The 21,985-nt window shown below is 37.9% G+C and overlaps 1 protein-coding gene across 3 annotated transcripts in view; it reads right to left on the minus strand.

The window, feature by feature from the left end:
• Positions 1-21,985, minus strand: part of STK32B (serine/threonine kinase 32B) — a 156,874-nt gene that overhangs the window by 42,901 nt on the left and 91,988 nt on the right. For all 3 annotated transcript variants that reach the window (XM_030270736.4, XM_030270734.4, XM_072928000.1), the window contains exon 5: positions 7,497-7,534. In XM_030270736.4, coding sequence (XP_030126596.4) covers positions 7,497-7,534 — 38 coding nt within the window. The remainder of the gene's footprint in view (positions 1-7,496; positions 7,535-21,985) is intronic.

Here is a 21,985-nt window from a genome sequence, read left to right on the forward strand (position 1 = left end):
AATAACTAAAACATTAGATCCACAGTAGCGGAAGATGTGTATGTAACAGGAGCAGATCCCAAATCATCACTCATTTTGTGGCAAGGTGTCAGGTGTCAAGAGGAACAGTAAGTGGCAGAAGTCAGCCTGAGGATGTGCTGCCTGACCAGCCAGACGTGATTTAAACTGCACTGGTGAGGCTGAATGGCCCAAACCTCCTATTACTGTTTTCCTGGGATAGTTTATGATAAGCATAGGTTCAATCGCTCCACCACTGTGAAGTAATAGTTGTTAATCCTGGTTTGTTATAGGCAGGTAAACAGAATAGAAATCCAGTTTGAAAATATGTAAAGCTTTGATTTGATAAGTCTTCTTTCAGGTTTTGCATCTTTGCTCAAGGACTAGTGTTGTGGAGTGATGCAGATATTATCCTTGCTGTGACTACATCTGGCAGTGTCATGGAGGATAGGGGTAGGGCCTCCCTTCCCCATCTTAGCTCTGCACTCAGATCAGGATTAATATATTATGTGTTGAGCTAGACTTCTGAGTGACAAATTTGTGTGGGTTTGTTTTTTTTTTTTTCTCAAGGTCTCAGTCTCATTCAATCCACAGAATGGATCAGGCTTTGGGCATGATGCAGTTGTTAAGTGAGGGAGGTTTTTAATCATGTTTGCTGCCGAAAATGAGAAGAGTGTAACAAATGACTGATGGATTTTACCACGGTGCCTGATGGAGGAAGAGCACTCTCAACAAAATGTCACGCTGCTCCAATAAGCTAACCTAGATCCTGCTCAAAGTCCACAGGAAATGTATCAGCCAGCCTCTAATTGCGCAGCTATGCATGTGTGAACTGAAGTTCTTAGGACTCTAATTTGGCGAGATCTGAGCTGATTTTGAAGGGGGAAAGGAAGAAGGTACTTCCCACTACTAAACTTAAAGCTGTTTCTCCAAATGAGAGTCACAGCAGAAGTTTTCAGTAAAATGGTTTACCCACTTTTCTGCAATTTTTTCAAAAACCTGCCTGCATTTTATTGACCCTTTTTTCTTAAGGTGCCCAGGCCAGGAAGCCCTCTACACATGGCAGAGAAAAGGTGTGAGCCAATGAAGGGAAGGTGTTCTGCAGGGGAGGTGCCTGGGAGAAGCTGAGGGCATGGAGAGGGGCTTTGTGTGGGTCAGAGGCAGAGCAGGGGTGAACCCCATGTGCCTGTGGTCAGAGAAGGAGGGTTGGAGGGGTGTTGAGGTGGAGCTCTGCCTGCCTGTGCACACCACTGGATGATTACAACTCTTGTAACCCTAAGGACGCTGGGGATTTGGTTTTGGGAGGGAAGTTTTTTGTTTGTTTTTGCTTTTTTTTTCCATTTTGATTTGTTTTGCTTTGCTTTGCTTTTTTTGGTTTTTTTTTTGTTTGTTTTTTGTTTGTTTTTTTTTTTTCCTGGTGTAAATATTTCAAGAGACAATTGGCCCCCAGTTCTCTATAGGAGTCTTTCTAATCAGCCTCTTTGACAAGTTTTTACTGCAACTCTTGCACACAGGAAAAGGGAAGGTTGCTATTGCTGCAGTGAATATGCTGGGATTTCACTTGCTTCTTACTGTTTGCAAAATTTCTCTTTGTGGGAACTTTTTCCCATCTGAGCTTCACACCTTGTAGTTGATCTCCTTTTCTGGGTATGATTGTGAACATTGTATTAAATGTCCAAACCAAGTCTGTATCTTAGTATAATATTGAACTAAACAGAATTTCAGTGTCACTTGGATTTAGCTGTTATGAACAATGAAGCAGAGCAGTACACAACAGATTCACCAGACCTAACTAAATTCAAGTTGGTCCAGGGAAAGAGCTTGTTTCTTAATCCTTGGAGCTACATGACCCCATATATAATGAGATGATGGTCAAGAGAAGGGAAGAAAAAGCAAATGACCACATTCTTTTGACTCTCTGAAGAGTGAGTTTTTCAAACCATCTCAACTGCAGATTTCACATACACCATTTCACACACATACATTTGAAGAAAGTATTGCTCAGTGGAAATTTTTTCAAAATTACACTCCTTCAGTCAGCTTCCAGTTAAGACTCTAACTACCTACAGAACAGTCTATGACTTTAGAAAGCTTTATGCAATGTGACTTCTATGTCTCACTTTTCAACATGGCCTGAAATTGCAGTATCTGAAGTAAGCAGCAAATGATCTGTGTTTGGATTTAATTTTTGAGCAAATCATACTGACAATTAGAACAAGTCCTGAAAGCTGGCTGGGGCTAGCTGACTAACATTCAGCAGAGGAAAGTGTACATGACTTCAAACCTCATTGAGTTTCTCAGAATCTGAAACCAAAGGGGTGAATGTGATGTCAGAGAGAAGAAATATTATACTGGAGTTAATGCCATCAACTCAGCAGCACCAGAGCTGATTGTAAATCTCAGAACAGTAATACAGTCAAATCTGATTTGGTCTCAGAAAGTCAAACCCTATGAAGATTTTAAAAAGCCTCTCTGGGTTCATTTGCACTATGTATGAGAGCTTGAGCTTGTATCCACCTGAACTTGGCATGACTTGGCAGTCTGACATTTATCATTAGGGAGATTGGTAGAAATTGCATGGCTGTAGATTGGTTCAGCAAAGCTCTGCACTTCAAAAGTTAGGCTGTTGAATGGCCATGTAGGCATGTAAAGTTTCAGATACTTTCAAAATCTAGACAGCTTCAGGTGGATGAATTATGCTGAAACTTTTTGTCTTATTAATCAACATTGGAGCATTAAACAAGATAGATTCCCTGCAAATTGTCTCACAGACATCAGTGTACAGCAATAATATTGGCAGTTCTGGTATTCAGAAGTTAATATTGAGATTCCAGTAATTTATTTTTGAGTAGGTTTGTTTCATCCCATTTTTGATTTTAATGCTCATTGGTTACATCTTTCAATTCTGCTGAGAGTTTCCAAATAAGAGCTGAAATGTATTCAAGGTAATAGAGTTTTAAGGAAAACTGTGATGATCACAAACCAATATAATAATACATAATAAATTAATTCCAGCTTTAATTAATTTAGTTCACTCATAAGTGAAACTATTTTATTGAGTAAAATTATTGCAGTCAGATGCCACAATCCATCTAAGAACCCTCCAAAATCCAATAACATGTAAATAGCCCTGTTAAGTCTAATAGTAAAATATTAAATCTTTGATTTCAGTGTGGAGAGCCATTAGGAGACAGTTTCTAGATTAGAAATAGCAATCATTCAGTGAAATTAGCAAATTGGACCTTGAAAATTAACAACTAGGTAGTGAGTCTTCGCATAATCTGTATTTTAGTTAAGGATCCTAACACAAGATGTTAAGCATGATAAAAGTTCTATTTACTCAAGGAAGCAATAGAAAAGATCTCAGAAAAGGTCACTGGAAGCTGTTAAACTGTGAAAACCTTGAGCCAGGAAATGCTTCAGTCACAAGAAGCTGGAGGTTGGGTGAGTACATGGGGAAAGTCCTACAAAAACTAGTCTAGTCTTTTTTATATTCTGCTCTGTCATTCATTTTTTGGAGACTCCTGGAGAGAGGAAACTCAATTAGATGGGTCGTTGATCCACTGTGGTTGCTCTTCTGCCCTGAAACTGAAAGCCTGGATATCTGTAACTCTATCAAAGGCAAGAGAGAGAGGGATGAAACATCTCCCCAGTAGGGAGACATTAAAAAAGCTTAGGGTCTTCTTCTGACAGGAGGGTGCTGAAGGAGTTTTTGAATATATTGAATCTGGTGATTGTAAATTATTATTCCTCAAATAGTGGAATTCTAGATGTTTGGTTTTGTTTTCTTTTTTTTTTTAAAGAAGAACCTTTTAAAATGTATTTTAAAAAATGCTTTTCTTTCTTGAAGGATGGTAAACTTCCACAATTTTTTGCTCCAGGAGGTTATAGAGGCCAAGATCAGCTGCAGCTTCAAGGAAGCAGCAAACAAACTCATTAACAAGACTTTCTTCACATTCTAAAGGGAATATTCAAAGATACTCTAATATCCTACCACAAAAAATTGTGGGTGATAGGCAGCACTAAAGCATCTGAAGTCAAAGTGGCAAAATGCATGTTCCACAAATAATATTTCTTCTTGTCACCAGTTGCAGCAAAATGCTGGCCAAGATCTTGGATCTGACTGAGCACGGAGTCCTTCCTCAGTAAACCAAACATGGATCTTGCTGCATGTTTCTTTCCATGTTGTGGAAAACTTGCCTGAGAAGTATTCAAACCCTTGCAGGCTTTTTGTAAACAGATTGTATTGATGGTGTGGTCACTTAGAAAAAGGCTGAGCCTGGATGTAAAAGGAGAGCTTGTAATTTTTGCAGAACCACCAGCAATATTAATTTCAATGGTGCTACTCCAAATAGCTATAGAAATAATTTTATCATCTCTTTAAAAAGTCAATTTTTAAATTTTGTTTACCACTGCTTGTTTTACTGCATTTAAGAAATTCTGTCTCTTTGATATCATAGTTAATAGATCATGCAAACTTTTAAAGATATCTTTAATTTCTTTGATATTTAGACAAAAATACAGCATGGACCATACTTAGTAGATTCCAGATCTAAATGCTGTGACTTCAGTTATATTGTTGTAAAGCATTAAAATGAAAGGAATAGAAGATAAACCAGAATTCTGTCATTGAGAGAATTCTAAACTGCTTTTCTCTGTACAATACAATTGCAATAGCTCCCCTGAAACACGAGGTAGTCCCTTCAGCTGTCACTGGAATAATTCTATTTCAGATATATGTTAGCAGAACAGAGAACTACTGCTAAATTTAGAGATTAGTGTTCGTCATAAGAGGAAGAGCTTTCTGGGAAAGCTGAGAAAGAAATATTAAAAAAGGAGCTTTATTGATTGAATTAATTTCCTTAGAGGGTCTGATTCTGGTTCAGAGAATAAACCCTGAAACCATCCCTACTTTCTCTCCTCAGAGTTGAGATGTATATTCTCTCCAGGGGACCATGCGATCATCCTCTGACAGGGGCTGAAAACCAATTTTAATGGCTGGCTATCCCATTCTCATGTACCATTATGCTTTTCAGGATCATCAAACATTTATTTCACTGATGCATCAGAATATCTGATCAGCAGTGCTGAGACGTGGCTTTGATGAAAAGCATATGGAAATATTCAGACTTCCTCTGCCAGAATGATTTTGAATATGTTGTATATGTTTTTTGGGGGGGGTTTCTTTTGGTTTCTTCTTTTAAATATGTGAATTAGATTGATAATTTTTAAGAAAAATCTTCTGTATTCCTGAGGTATGTTCCCTAAGCCATACCCATAAATTACAGTGAAACTAGTTTTACTGAGCACAAATATCTATAATATGTATTCTTGGTATATGTTATGAAAGTTAGTCAATTTAACTGCTTGAAGATGTAAGGCAATGTGAATGGTGTAACACTAAATTTTGACTTCAGTCAGAACAGGTTTCTTCAGTGAGGCTAAAGTAAACTAAGTCACTGAGACAAAGTCTCAGTCAGAAATGTCATGCATATCCAATTACATGATACTTTTTGTAAGCATAATTTGTTTAATGAACTGTACGAAAGACCTAGGGGTAAAGTCAAGCATATAAGAAACTGTTTTGCCATCTTAGAGGCCACAGGCTAATATAAAATTCCTTCCTGTACACCTGGTTAGGCTCATATTAGGTGAATATTTTATGCTTGCTCTGCAGCCAAACATATTTGTGGTGCATATATTCAGCATATTTTTCCATTGAGTGAAACTGATGATTTTGTTAAATTGATGCAGCTATGTTGCAGCTTAATCAGAGCTGTTAAGGACGTTGAGAATAGCTTTCTTCTTGCAAAAGAACTCCACTTCTGTAAGGTAACCCTGAGGTAATTAGCATGGGACAGACACTTGTCCTACTGATATCACCACTTCTAGTGAGTTGAAGTGTACAGACCCTTTACAGGCTTCAGGAATTCTGTCCTTCCATGATAGGTCTTTGAACCTGTTTGAACCCATTAATTGATAATTTCTTCTGACCAAGATTTGTGTGCTTGTCTGGAGAGGTCTGTTGTTACCCCCCTTGTCTGCAGGTGTGCTATGAGAGAGCCGTACTCTGCTGCTTTGCAGAAGAGAGGCCATCCATCCCAAAATTTCCAAGCTATCTACAGGTAACTGTTGCTGAATAGTTTATAATCATAAAAAATCCCCTTCATTTGGCATCGTAGTGCTCACTGTGGTGTAGGTTCTTCTTTGTGATGCCTGAGTCTCCATAGGAAAGCTCTCACAAGAGAGCCTGTTTTTTAGCCACAAGAGGCTGGTTTTGTGCACTAATTGACCTTGATGAGGGACAGGGAGAGATAAAGGTGACTGTGCTTGGAAGGCTGTCAATCAGAGATTTAAAATACTCATACTCATTTTGTGTTGCTGTTGACATCTTTAATTCACCAGGACTTAAAGGCAAGATATTTCTATTTCATGCTTGTTTGCTGATACTAGAGCCTTGGGAGCATTAACACTTATGGGTCTGAAGCATTAAATTGCTGAAGTTCTAGATGGCTTAAAACTCCAATATCACTTAGCTTTATTAGCTTTCATGTTCCCAGCAACAAACATCATCTATGCAGAATGCTGCCTCTTTAATCAACTTTTACTTGTACACCCAGCAGCTCTACAATGGGTTCTGAAACATAATGCCATCATTGGCATAATTTCAATATTATAGTTTCCCAGAGATTTTCTGCTTTTAATCAATTTCAGAAGTAAACAAAGCACTAGACTTTCCCACAGTAGCAAGCACACATCTCCTTTTTTCTAACTCGGCTTTTTCCTCTATGTATTTCTGTTTGAAATAATACAAGGTTAATGCCCTCTTTACCTACATTTCTCATATTTTCCCTATAAACAGTTGCAAGAGATATATGACATTTTAACCGAATACTTACTGGAGAGAGTATATGTTTAAAATTTAAGTTTAAAGAAATAAGCTGCTTTTCTTTCATACCATGTCTTTTATCTTTAAGAACATGGAATTAATAGTTAAAGTTCAAAGCTGTTTATTGTTGTCTGCTCCTTTTTATGCTATTTAAGCCAGAGCTACATGTATGGAGACAAACTTTGCAGTCAAATTTCCACAATTCCTATCTAAATATTTTAGATATCTAGGTGAGAAATAATTTGCTATGTGGAATTTCTTGGCCCTTCAGAAGTTCTAAAGGAGAATATAAATTGTGTGGTACTATTCTATTGGTAGTCACCTAAAAAAGGGTTGTGGTGTTTCACAGAATCCTGTTAATAAAATACCAACTTTTTTTTCCAAGTGTCCCTGCTGATCTCAATTCATATTAAATTCATTTGTATTCAGACCTTGAAAATTTCTGATCTGCACATTTCTTTGGCAATAGGAGGGAAAACCACAAAATCCATAAGGTTTTCTGAGAAAGCTCAGATTTAGGTAGGAATTCAATATTGGAGGTTGATTTACCAAGCATGGCATAAGTATGCCACTGAGATCTCAGGAATTAGAGATTTTGAGAGAAACTTACCATGTTCATCCAGTAGTATATTGTCAGGTTTGATGTCTCTGGAAAATAAGGAAAGGAAAACATTACATTTTATCCCCAAAGGAAATCTTCAATTTAAAAGTTTTCCCCATTTGAGTATGAAGACTAAATCGCTTAAATCATTACAAACCCAATGAAAAACATATAATACATAAAGGAAAATGATTTTTATCTACATATTTTAGCTGCCCTGAGAAAACATACTAAAGAGGCTCTCTGGGTTTCCATTTATTGTAGTTTTGTTTTCATATGGTTAGCATTGACATGGGTCTGGTTTTCAAGATTATGTGCTTTATTTATAGCAGCAGTAAAATGAGAAGGCAGATTTGCATCTAGAAGGTGCCTGATTGCTTCAGGGACTCCACATTTGACAGAAATAATTTAATTGGAAGCATAGGTGGTTCTCCCTGTCTGCCAAACCCTGCTAATCTGCCATGCATGGTCACTCATATACAGCAGAGTCCTGTGATCTGTTTTGTGCTGATTATGTCCAGCAGCTCTGCTGTCACTCCCAGATCCCCAGTTGGCTGTGTGACCAAGTACCATGCAGGGGAAAGGAGCAGGGATAAGGGAAGGTGGAGATTATGACAGGCTGAAGCATCAGCTCAGCTCTGTCATTCTTGGCACAAGAGAGCAATAGCCCCAGAGAGCTGCACTTTCAGGATTATTTTCTGTTGACCTAAAATCATGCTGCTGTGAGGAGGGATGGAAACAACTTTTTCCCCACCACTGTCAGGCATTCCCATCCTCTTTCTTGGTCCAGAAGTACTGCCCTGTGTGGCCCTGTTGAGGGAAATCTCATCTCTTGGCTTTGCCGGCCGGGCAAAAGTTGAGTAACTTGAGCAACAGTTTTGGCCCCTGGACTGAATTTTCTTACCTCAAAAGACAAGGAACCATAAATTGGCAACATAAGCTTTTGAATGTCTGTAAATGAGCTGCAAAGACTCCCATCTCTGTAATCTCTTTTAGATAAGAGATGGCTTGATTATTCCAATTTGAATATTTCCTAGGAAAGTTTTTTCAAAACATGTCCATAAATGGAATAATTTAAAAAGCGAAGTGTTGCAAAAGGAAAATATATTACACCAGAAATTTTTTTCCAAATTTAAAGCAGAGAAGGACTTCTAAAGTAAACATTATGCAGGAATAAGATAGCAAAAGCAATTATAATATATATGTATTGTTTGCATGGTATGAACTCAGTCATCACTTAGGTTTCACATCTTTATTGACTGAAGAAGGAAATCTACACCTTCTTTAGCATTCTGGATTCCATGCTTTCTAGTCCTTTCTGAGATTCATATGAAATTATAAAGTATTCTAAAATTATTTTTATAATTTGTGTAGTAGAAACTGAGGAAAAACAGTATGAATAAGAAATTAGTTTGAATAATTTTATGCACATTTGGAAATAATGTAGAATGCATATATATATATGTCTGTGTAAGGAACAGGATCTCATTATGAAGAACTATCTGGAATGGAAATTTAAAGTTATATAAATATTTCAGTGTGAAATACTGTCTTCTGCACAACTTACATGCTACCTATAATTGTCTGATTCAGCAGCAGTTCTAGTTATTTGTGTAATAAAAGGAACATCTGTCCTAGAGCCTATTTCACCCAAAATCTTCCAGACTATGAGTTCTCTTTCCTTTCCCCTGTAATCACTTGGAATACCATGTATCACACTATAATCTTTCCTTCCCATATGGGTGAAGTTGTGAGACAAACTGCAGGAATAAATATATTTGTTTATATTATGAAACATGATTGTATTTTGTTGAATTTGTTTAAATTAGCATAGGAGATTCTATGAAATTCTAAATGTCATGTTATATCTAATCACTCAAGTGATGAGAGAGTTTTTGAAAGAGCTACTGCTCATATGGTTTCTATATTTTCTAGTGACAATATGGTCCTTGGTTTCTGATAACAGTTTTGTGATAAGAGTTGGAATTGTGATTTCCTGTTGAACAGTATTTGTGGTTGATTCATGACTTGAAAATACAGCAATAACTTTACATGAAAGTAAGTAAGTAATAGTTTGAGAGCTGAATTAAATATTTTAAACTTTGTCTTCATGAATTTTAACAAGCACAAACTGACTCTGTATTTCTCATGTGGGTAAAAAGATTGGGGTCATTCACAAGTACATTTGTGTCTCCTTGTGGCTTCCTAAAATCTGTGATACATTCAACAGAACTCCAAACTCTTTTCCCCAGTTTAAGAAAATGAAGAATCAGAATCATATAGTCATTAGCACTTCACCAAGAGTAAAACTGATCAAAAGGAGAAATTCATCTTTATGAGCTATTGCTATGTGTATAACAATACAGCACCCAGGGATTGCTCATTACTAGACAGTGCCTTTTTTATCATTTTTTAAAAGAAGATCAATTCAAACAATTTGAATATCTGCTATGGTATTTCATCATTAAACAGTCTATACATTTTTATAGCCACCAGAAAAAACATTGACAAATCCCCTTGACAACTGTATGTATCATCAAATATATTCTTCATTCAGTTTGTGTCAGTAATGTTCAGAAAGTCGGGTGATAAAATTAGATCTGTGCTTATCCTTCCATGACTAATTCAGGCAGTGGCTGATACTTGATAGAGATGTGCACAAACCATAAAGCCTTTTCCACTGAAGGGATGTTCCCCACGGTTGGCTCAGAGGCGGCCGCAGCTGGGGGCAGGCACCGCAGGGCAGAGGGCCTTGCACGCAGCAGCACAGCCCCTCAGTCCCTGGGGCAGCCTGGTGGCCTCACAGCCCTGCCCCTGACCTCACACAGGGTATTTTAAACTGCTCTTACAGCAAGTGAAAGGCGTGGGCTATTTTAAGCCCAAAGGTAAACCAGTTTATGAAGAAAGACAGCGCAGTTCTGGGGTCACAGGCCTGGAGATGTGTGAGGAGCAGGACTGCCAGGGCAGGTGCCAGGACAGGCACGGGGTCACCGTGCAGAGTGTGCCTTCAGCAGCTCTCTGCCGGGCGACACCACGGGCACTGCAGCCGAGTTCAGGGCTCCAAGGGCTGCAGAGGGACACAGGCACTGCTCTCCCCTTGCACTGACCCCTGCCAGCCAGGGACAGGGCAGAGAAGGCTCAGGGGGGACGAGGGGAAGACTTGGCATCCCCAGGTGCATTACAAGTTACTGGATGTATTCAGAACTGAGGGCTTCTGGAGTCCATTATATTTAGTTCCTCTAGATAAATACTCTCATTTAATTCACTAAACCACTGTTTAAAAAAGATGTTTAAACAGAAGGGTGTGAAATCAGCACCTTAACTTTAGGGTTTTCCTGTTACACGTATCCCTAGTTAAGAGAATTAATTGAAACACTAATTTCATAATCCAAGTACTTTGAACCAGCTCATAGGAGAAATTGAAGGACTTTTGCAAGAATAACATAGTTAGGATTCAGACATGCCCTGGGCTTCTCTCCAATAATTCTTCAAGCAACGACCAGCAGAACTATGGAAGCATCCTTGCCACTGATTTCATAAATACAACTATTTCAATATGCACCAGTACTACTCCAGCTGTTTTTGTATGCAGAAATATCAGAGCCACACAGGAATGAGAGTACAGAAACCTTCAAAATCTCTTGCTCAGTGACAGGACAAGGCATAACTAACATAAAAACTGGCTCAAGAAACTCAAAGGTGCAAACAATTGACAAAAAAAAAAAAAAAAAGAAAACCCCCACAATTTATTGCCATTTGTTGATATTGCCTGTGAAACCATTTCTAGATTTCTTCAATTGTCTTAGCTACAAATATCACAAAAAAACCTGCCTGAAGGATGAAAGTTGAGTAAGAAGATGCTGCATATAAATTTCCAAGTAGGAAAGAACGATTAATAATCTACTTGTATCTTTTATAATATCAGGCTGTGTATGCATCCCATGTGCTCAAAGATTTTCTCTCTGCATGGAGTAAAGCCATGCACATGGCTCAGCTCATGTTCATTGCCAGTCAGAGTGTCCTCCCTGAAAAGTCTCACAATGGTTACAAAGGACTTAGGTTCAAGAATCTGCAGTTTAAATTACATTTTCCATCAGTTTCTTTCTGATGTTATTAAGTGAAGTAGAAGCAGCTTTCTAAATCAAGAGGTGGAGAAGTCATGCAGTCTTCATCCTTGTTGGTTTTCAAGACCTGATTGGATAAATCCCAAATAACCTGTTCTGATCTGAAGGCTGTCCCTGCTTTGGGTAGATCATTATGCCAGAGGTGTCTGGAGGTCCCTTCCACCCTTAATTAGTCTGAGTCTATGAAAAATAATGTATCCAAATTCAAAGGCTGTCTTACTTCCCCTCCTTTTGACTGCTAGGAAGTTCATGAAGAATGAAGAAAGCGGTGAGAGAGCTGTACATGTGGAATTTAGCGAGTCTTTGATGTTGTCCATAGCAGCTGGCAGCTAGTGAGAGCTTTCACCTCTTAAATTCTATCACGGGGCTGGAATGCTCATGAAGGAAATAGTAGGAATAAATAGCCTATCTTCATCTTGAACTGAAGTTAAAATTGAAATGCCCTGCAGTTCAGCACTGGAGAGGTGTAACACAGTATTTATTAGCTATGTAAATGGTAAAAGAATGATGATTATATCACCTGAAGAGGACTCTGAGAAATCTCAGTAGGAATGACCAAATCTAGGTGACTGCATTGCTAGTGTCAGATAAAATGACAGGAATTATGTGTATATATATATATGTATATATATATATATATATATATATATATATATATATATATATACATCAAAATGGGAGAATCTGAATTGCTCACCTGGATTAATGACCATAATTAACCTTCCAGAGGTCACACTTTTGTATCCCTTATTAGATTAAATAATTATAATAAAACAACTGAAAAACATGTAATTATGACACTTGCTCTAAAGCTTGAAATTCAGTACAATCTCAAAAAAAAGTTTCATGTGATATGATCAATCAGGAATTCATAACTTTTTGTCTCTGTTTTTACTGACTGGACTTGGAACATCCATCTATAAAAGAAAGGAGTATGTCTGGCGAATTCAACCATTAATTGCCCCATTTTCTCAGGAAAAAAATTGATAGGTTGTTCATTGGCTACCACTTTACATTGAAAACAACTAATTTTAAGTAGGTTACACAAAATCATTTTAAAAAGTGCTATGCAGTAATTTAAATTAACATAGTTCCTTCTGGCTATATAATTTCTTAGGATCTGTAAGAAAATAGTCAAAAAAGAAAATATCTAAGGCTAAACAAAAAAATTCCTTGTGAATAAAGAACAAATAGATTACATTGCTTAACAGTTAACAGCAGAGACCTGTTAGATGTGATGAGAAAAATAATAGTGGCCAAAAAACTTCTCTATTTGCTTTTGGAACATGAATGTGGTTTCATAATCCATAAAACCAAACTGAGCTAAACTAACAGCATTTTATTTATACAGCAGAAAATTAAACTCAGGTTGATTACAAGACATAATTTCATAAGAAATGTTTCTGAAGCTTAAGCAAAGATTTAGCCATGGAAGTGAATAACAGAACTACCAGCTAGAGTTTGTCAAGCTAAGATTAATCTAATTGAATAACACTTCCACAGCAAATACAGATACTGTCCACTTCCTCCTCCAGGGCAGTGGTGATGCCTAGAGACCATGGACAACAAAACTCCATGGGTCATAAGACATGTTTGTCTCAGTCTGGGTGTAGTAAACCAAAATTTTATGTGAATCATTGAAAATTCATTGGCTGGCAGTGAAGGCAGCCCATGTCCTTGCAGAATGCTAAGGTTTATTTCCTCAAAGATAGTTTCAACACGTCACAGAGAAATAAAATTAGATGGATTTTGCATTCTCATAAGGATGCAAAAGAAGGATTAGGATTCAGACAAAGGATAAAGATTCAGACAAAGGCCCTTGAGATCAGTGGAAGGATTACACTGGCTTCAGGCAACTTTGTTTCCACTCTAATCAAGGTTTTCTAGCACATTTCTCTCTTTAGTGCTAACAACCCAACTGTTGTGTAGGATAAACCTTAAAATATTGAGTTAAAGTTTTTTTCATAATCATGCAGTTGGTGTCAAATGATAATTTTTGTTTCCTTACATAGAAATAGGCATTAAGATCAATACTAGGTGCATAGGAGTTCTCAACAGCCAAAAAAAGGGCACTGAGTTGGGAAATACAAGCTTCAGCTGGCGATTATTTGAGTTCACATGGACATCACTGGATCAGAGCACTGAAGTGAACCTTAGAATGCATGATAAAGGGTTTTCTCCTAGTTATGGAAAGAAATGTAAACAAATTCTGATTCTCACAGAGAGGGACATTATTTCCTGCCTTTTTTTTTATTACACTCACAAATAATACAAATATCCAAGGCATGCAGTTCATAAAAGAAGTGACTGCATAGATATTGAGGTTCTGTTTTGCTGAATTTATTGATGCTTTGGATAAAAGAAAAGTCAATATATATTAGCTACTGTACACCCAAGAGATTAATTTCTCCAAACATGTTTTGCTTCTGTGAGGGTGGCCCAGAAATGAGGTAACTTCCAGAGCTGAACTGTGCAGGGCATCTACCTGGAGAACTTGCTCAAGAAACAGCCTTAATGAAGCGTGATGAACCTTTTCTTCCCTCTGTCAACAAGTAATCACTTTATCTTTTGATTTTTCTGTTCCTGACCAATATTGTTCCTAGTTTCCAGAACTACTCAATGGTTTAAAAAAAAGATCATAAAAAGAATCTCAGAGTTCTTTACTGTTATTTACAATTAGATTAATGGGAATGAAAGACTTTGACAGCTCCAGGCTTCTGATTGCCTGTTCACATACTACTCACTTAGATCTCAATACTAATTGCTGCCACTTACTGTCCTTTCATAAAAAGATCTTCAGAGCCTTTTATTCCTGCTCAAATGAATGTTGTGACATTATATGACCCTGTGCATCCCTGTAGTTTTAAAATTTAAACAATTCAATAAAACTGAAAATAAGATGAGAAGATTGGGTATTAGATTATTCTGTTTTTCTCTGCAATTCCCCTTCCTGGGCTTTAATGCAGAAACAAAAAATCCATAACTACTTCCAACTACTTGTCTGGTAGCAAGCATTCATATGCTCCTAATCAAACTCCAGTCCATTATCACATTTTGGAGCCTTTTCCTTCTGTGGGACAACTTGTGTGGCAAGACCATTGTCTAGTCTGTATGAAACATGTAAGTGCTGTAATAATTTTCACAAGAGAAAAAGCTCTTACCCCATGAAGGCCTCTGGAGGCCCTGCCTCTCCCTATGTACATTTAAAGAATATCTGGACACCTGGCCCAAGGCTTGGGATTGTAGTGCCAGTTATATAGAAACAAGTTACTGTGATGCCGAGTTGTGTGGTGCCTGGAGTTCCTTTCTAGTTTGGTACTATTTTTACCAGGTGTTCATGACAATGTTGGATTTTCTTAACGCTTGTACTAGCCAATTTCATATAGCTCTGCAAATAAAGCTGTCAAAGAAGATATCAAAACATGTTTATTTACAAGTGCCTTATCTGGAAAAAGCTTGTTATTTTCCAATTTTATCCCCATGTGGAAATATACAAATATGAAAACATCTTAAATTCTTTCCATGTAGCAATAGGTGGCAGTAATGATATCTATATTTGTCTGGATGGCCAGTGGGCTTTGGAAACACTGTATTTGTCAGTTTTATCTTGGATAAATAGTTGTAGTATATATTGTTATCCCAGGCTGAAGAAAATTACCTTTTTAAAATAAAGGAATCCTATAATTAACCTTTCAAATTCCTGGGTATATATCAACAGAAAATAGTCTTCTTTGGCTACATTCAACTTCTGAATTTGCACATTTGTCAAATTAAAATAAAAATATTAAACACAGATTATTTCATTATACTGTTCTTATTGAATAACCCAAAATTGCTTCACAACAGAGGTAATTATATACTACAGTAGCAAGAAAAATAGGCAAAGATTCTTAAATGTTATAAAAGCCAGAAAGATTTGCCCAAACGAGTCTGTGAATCTGTACTTTGTCTCCTGTGTACTGCAATGTACGATATCTCAGAAAATGGGATTGGAAAGTTCCACTGCAGCCTTATAAAGTGAGCTTTTCTATAACAATTCCCAGGCTATATCATCCAGGATTTGTCTTCCTGACACAATGGTTCTTTTTCAACTAAACATCTAGAAGCACAAACAACTTGCAGGCAGTCTAATGCTCAGTTTTCATTTTGCCTGAAGAACTTAAAGTAATGACAAATGTTACACTTCCTTTGCTAGAACTGTTTTCTAGAGTTTATGTTACATAGGTACAGATCTTGGAATTCCACTCAACACTGAACCTGCAACAGCTGTCAATACTGATGATGCCAACCACTATATTTCAAATAAAAAGCTTCTTCAGCCAAATGATTCTTCAGATGACATGGAGGAGTTGTGCAAAATCACCCCAGAGCAGTAATTTTTGATAATCTCACAGCTCATGACTGTAATATTTTCTGTATTGCAGAGTCAAGTGTTACTGAGACCTTCTGTGTGTACATGTACAAGGGTCGAACCACTCTGCGTGAATCAGCTTTTAAGAGCAGGTGACACTCTGATAACCATGGGAAGGGCACGACTCATTAGGCATGAACTGGAGCGTGGCATTTGGAAAGAATTATCTGGTACAGCAGGAAAGTGTATGCATTGCAATGGTGATGATTTCTTCCATGACCCTGTGTAGAGAGCTTTTGACTAGAAATAAGGGAAATGTACTTGGTGTGTACTCTGCCAGCAATTGCAAGACTATCAGTCTCCTTCTAGTAGGAGGCATAGTCTCTCTTCCAATTTTCACAGGCAGATATCCATGTGTGCAACTAAATGAGAGAAGAAATTGATGACATTTGCCCTCTGCCTAAAGACAAATCAGGAGAACATTGTTACTGATAAGCACATTTGGCTTCATCTGTTGTAAAAAGCCAGCACCGTAAGTGCGATGTTTTGTAATGACTGAAATTTATATAGCTGTTCCTTTGTTTTTCTCTGCATTAAATATGGAATAGATCCATTCAGATGTATTGCATCCCCAAGAGTTTGCTCAGCTTATCAGGCAAATTCAAAAAGAAAATTTACAAAATTCCAGGCACACAGGTGTGCTTGTCAGCCACTATTCTTAAGTGTGTAATTGCTGTATAATATCCCTAATATTTACGTTAAACCCTCTACCAACTTCTATACCTAAAAGTTCATGCGCCACCTGCTAGAACAACAGTGCCCACAACAATATTATCACATTATTTAACAGCTGTTTCCTTCATCCATACCATAGTGCTGCCAATTACAGTCAGCATGGCTGGCAACTGAATTGTGGCTCAGCACGGTGCTCTTCATGTGCAGGGCAAGGAAAGGAACAGCAGCTTCTGAAGGTTCCAGGCTTTCAGCAAGTGCCTGGGCTCAATGCAGCAGTGAAACTTCCCAACAAGCACATTTTCTGCTGCTCTGAGTTTCAGCAGCAGTGCAGCAGGGAGAAGGGCTGCAGACAATCAGGAAACAGCCATGTGGGGCTGTGTGGTTCACTCTGATCTGAAGTCCCAAATCACCCTCACCACTGACAGCATCTCCTGCTGGCTTGTGCCCATGACATGGGTATGAGTATTTGGACCTTTCTTCCTCAAACTGACCACCTGGAAACCCATAATATACACAACCAGAACATATCACTAAGAGGATATTGAATGTGTTCCACAGACAAGTGAGCTTTGATGTCCTGCATATGCTTCCCCTTCTGGATAATTTTATGAATTTAATGTATGCAGAAGTTTACTGCAGTAGACCAGGAAGGGAGGTGCAGTCTTTTCTAGAAAAGAAAATTATCTTTCATAAATTATTAAAAAACTGACCTGCTCCTACCTGAAATGTCAGTAGCATGTCCCATGACACTTTTATATGTTGAGCTTCACATATCTTAGCAATAAGCTACTTGGAAAAATATTTTTTTCTGCTTCTAAGAAGGGACATTTGCAAACAAACTCACAGAGCAATAAATATGTGTATTACTGCATATTGCTATTTAGAATGGATGAGACATGACAGGCAACATTTGACCCAAACTCAACTCCTAGTTCAGTACATCACCCTTCTAAAATGTTTCTCTATTCTAGTTGGTGTCAACAACATATTGCTTGTTGCCTGAAATCAAACAGACAAGTATTCTAACATCTCTTGAAGAATCTGGATGAGGAATCTTGGAATTGGCAATACTGTTTGAGCCCACAGACTGCAGTGCCTGGTTAACTGGATTACTAGGCAAAATACAGTTGGATTGAAGGTGAATTTAGGCTCTGTGCAGAGAAACTGCTGCCACAGTAACTACTTTCACTGAAATGATTATAAGGATTATTCTTGCTATTTAATCAAGTGAAAATAAATTTGGGATTCTGATCTCAGGTTAAAACACTTGGATTAGGTTCTATTGTGAATTAGGCATCTATATACCCATTTATTGCCATCAGATGTATAAAAATCACAGTCACTGGAGTACAGAAGCCATTCATATGACTGCCTATTTTTAGATGAACTGAAGGCTTTATGGATTCTTTTAGGTTTATAGATTTTTTGGCTAGGTTGGCTTGTTTGGGCAGACAACTAGGAAAGTACAGACTCCCTCATTTAAATCTTGGTGAGCTGTGGACTAGGTTTTTAAAGACATAAGAAAAATCTTCCATGCTGTGTGAAATTATGAAAACAACTGGGGGTGTTCTCAAGTCAAATTATTGTAAGGTGTTATCACAGAAGTGCAGGAAGGTGTTTAAGCCTCTTGCAGGAGTCACACTCCAGGCTCTCATTGTCTTGTTTGACGTCATCTCACACCATGAACAACGCAATCCTTCATACATGATTAATTGTGCTGTATTTAAAACACCTTGCACACTTCAGAATTTTTTTAGTTGCTGTGATCAAAAAAAACCATCCTTCTAATTTGCAGCATGAACCTTCTGAAGCTCTGTATTGTCTTCTATCTGTATGAGGCTTAGAGGGAGATGTCTGTGGAAAGAGCCTGGGGATCCCTTGTTTCCCTCCAAGGCAGGTGGACTTCACAAACTCAGCTGCTTGTGGCATGCAGGGAACCTGGCAAATCCACACAGTGGTACAACATTTTGTTGCTTGTGTACAACTGGAGCCACATTTCTGCTTGAGGAGTTAACACCTTGTCTCATGTAAGGAGACAAGTGTGACCAACCCCATTAACTGAAGAGTTGCAGTGGTCTGATGTACAGGTTCCAAAATCTAGAAAACTAAGGCTTAATAATTCCATTTCTCAGCTGTACATCTCATATGCTATTTGCTTTTGACACTGTCTCTTCCAAAAGCAAATATTAAACAATAATGACAAGATAAAAGACAGTTTTCTGGAAATGTACTTCCTTAAACACATGCTCATAATTCTTAGTTTCAGCAGCAAAGTTACTCTGGGACTCAGGGAAATAAGCTGGTACTTTAATTAGTGTTAACTCTCTTTACATATGTAAGTGCATGTGTTTGCATTGGGGTGCATCTGTAAAGCATTTCTGTGGCTTAGGAGATTTGCAGAAGACAGCTGAAGGAGCACCACCAGGGGAAAATTCTCCAGCATCTCAAATTAAGAGGCAAGCTGTGACTCTCTGTGGGTTTTAAAGGCAGAACTCTAGATAACTAATACATTTAATTAGCATAAAAGCTGAGAAATGCAGCATCCTGGCAATAGATTTTCCACTCAGCAAGTCTTGTTAAGTGACTGTATTAGTAATTGTTACTGATTATTGAAAACAGATCCATTATTTTTTATTTGATTTCATTCAAAATAGACCTCTGACACACATTGAGTAGTCCTGATCTGGTATTTTAATGAAGATCATATCTTAATTGTTGTAGCAACTTGGGGGAGAAACATAGGAAATATAAAACTGCATTTCCCCACATCATCAGCTTTTCTAGAAATACACAGAGAGGTGGATCTTTTTGTCAGTGTATTAATTTTTACCTGCAGAGCTCTGAGTAGAGGTTTTCACAGCTGGCAAATAAAGTTGTTTGACCCTACAATGACAAAGAAAGACATACTCCAAACCACTGAGCCTTCAGTAAATCTTAACCCACTGAATGGGAATTCCCACACAGCCACCAAGCCCCTATTTCCTCTGTTACTGCACCCCTCTGTTCACTCTCTCTGCTTCCTCCTAGCTTTGGCTTTTAGGGTCTGACTCTTTCCATAGCAGTTTTCTCTTGCCCTCTTCTACACCACACTCTGCACCCCCTGGGCTTTTTCTCAGCCATCCTAGCTCCCCTCTGGACATCTCTGCCCCACTTGATGCAGGGAGATGATGTCCTTGTTTTGGTGCCCTCAAGTCCATCTATCTTACCATGAATGTCTCTATTTCCCTACTGTCTGTCCAAAGAGTAGATGTCCAAAATGTTTGCAATCTAGACTCAGCCTGATAGCAGAGACAGTATCTGAGTATAGAAAGAGGGCACACAGTTTTATCATAAAACCTTTACATTTATCTTCTAATATATCTTTGTCCATAATTAAAACCCCAAAGCTAAAAAATGTGACATGTACACTAAGAATATCACTGAAATAAAATTTGAGACTCTAAAGTGATTAGACACAGAGTAATCACTCTGAAAGGCCAAAAAAGAGAGATGCTCCAGTTTTGTATTGTCTTTGTCTTGGGCTAGAAAGGAATTCCTCTGCATTCAGAGCACTACAAAAGTTTCACATTTATAACAAAATGAAGAGCTAAATGTCTGAATTAAAATGGGTAGCCACTGGATAGAGGCTATTCCTCATTATTATTAGTCACACTGTAGAGAAGATTTTGATCCTCACTATAAAGAATGACCCAATTAATTTGAACCAAATTTAATAAATTTTGGTTTATTGAATGTGCACTGCCTACCAAGTGCTCTTCCTACCTTGCAAGGTCCCAGTTTGGCGCATATTTTAATGTCTTTCCCCACTGACAGTTTTTCTTCATGTGTAAGAGCACCACAGCTGCTAAATTGCAGGTTTGCCTTGTCTCCTCTACTGGAGGAAAGCACGATTATCCACACTGCATTATCGCTGGAAATTCCCCTGGGATCAATGTAAGCTGTGTATGCACATGTTGGGAGAAGCAGAGACTCATCAGCAGCACTGTCTGTCATACAACATCAAAGCTTTGAGCTGCTGTGCTTTCTCCTCTCTAAAACCCATCCAGGGGAGTTGGGACAGGATTTTACAGAGAATATAAGAATGTTTGAAAATAACCTTGAGAAAATGTTGTGAGGAGCATCCAAGGAGGGGTAGAGAGAAGCAATGCAAGGGAAAAATGTTGAAAAAGCAATTTCAGCAGAACAAAACTGATGGCAATTTTTATCTTAATTGCAGTCCAAGCTCACAGTATAATTTATTTTTAAAGAAGAACTGTCAGGTGATCACAATTACAACTCTCACTCTTTCTCATCTCTCAGTATATCCGTGAAGTCAAAAGTTGTACAAAGGAGACCACATCTCACCTGAAATATCAGAGCTGTACTGAAAGCTGTACTGAATGCATTTTCAAGGCATGAAGGAAGCTCAAATTGCAATATCCATTAAAGAAATATCTTTTGCCATATCATGAACAGTTCACTCAACACCTGAGATACAGACAACTACTGCAGGCATGAAGAAATCAAGTAAAAGTGCACTTTTTTCTTAAGTCTTTTTTATTTTGCCATATATTAGAAAAACTTACATTGTAATGAAATCTCCAGGGGCATGATAGAATACTTTATGTATGTATTGCTCATCCAAACTAAAAAATATGTTGCCACCACTGAAGCAGAAACAGGAGAAATAAACCATTGTCCATATGTTGCTCTAGGTTCATACTTTGCTTAGCATGGAATTTACAGTCTTTTTCCATATTACCTTTTCCATCTACATACTTTAATCAAAGATTTTAAATTTCTTCACTGGCTGCAAACAAAAAAGATTCAAGCACACTGCCTGCAAATCTGCCATTTCAGTAGAGAGAATATGCCTGCTCAGAGTCATGGTGGTGTGAAATTTCCAAGATACAGAGATATCAGAATATTTATAACACTAACACTAAAGCTTTGGAGTAAAAGGGATTAATGTTGTATTGCATATGGTTAGGTCTTGCTCTCTCCTCTGCTAGTTGGGACTTCACATCATTGCTCATTTGATCTCTCTGGATCAGCCTTTCATCCACTTTCAGATGCGTGGAGAGGTTGGGGTAGGAGGTGGAAGGCCAAAAAAACAGGGTAAGCCAGGCAGTGCCATATGAGACAGAGGATACTGTTATGCTTCTGCAGAAAGAGTGCCTAATCATTTTAACTACTTAGTAAAAATAATTTGCATGTAGTTATTAATACTTTTGATTATTATATTTAGCATAACAGTACCAACATGCTATTAATATGGTCTTTGCTGGCATAAATCAGCTGGGAGCAGA

Source organism: Taeniopygia guttata, chromosome 4, assembly GCF_048771995.1.
Source record: "Taeniopygia guttata chromosome 4, bTaeGut7.mat, whole genome shotgun sequence".
In the NCBI taxonomy this organism is placed as follows: domain Eukaryota; kingdom Metazoa; phylum Chordata; class Aves; order Passeriformes; family Estrildidae; genus Taeniopygia; species Taeniopygia guttata.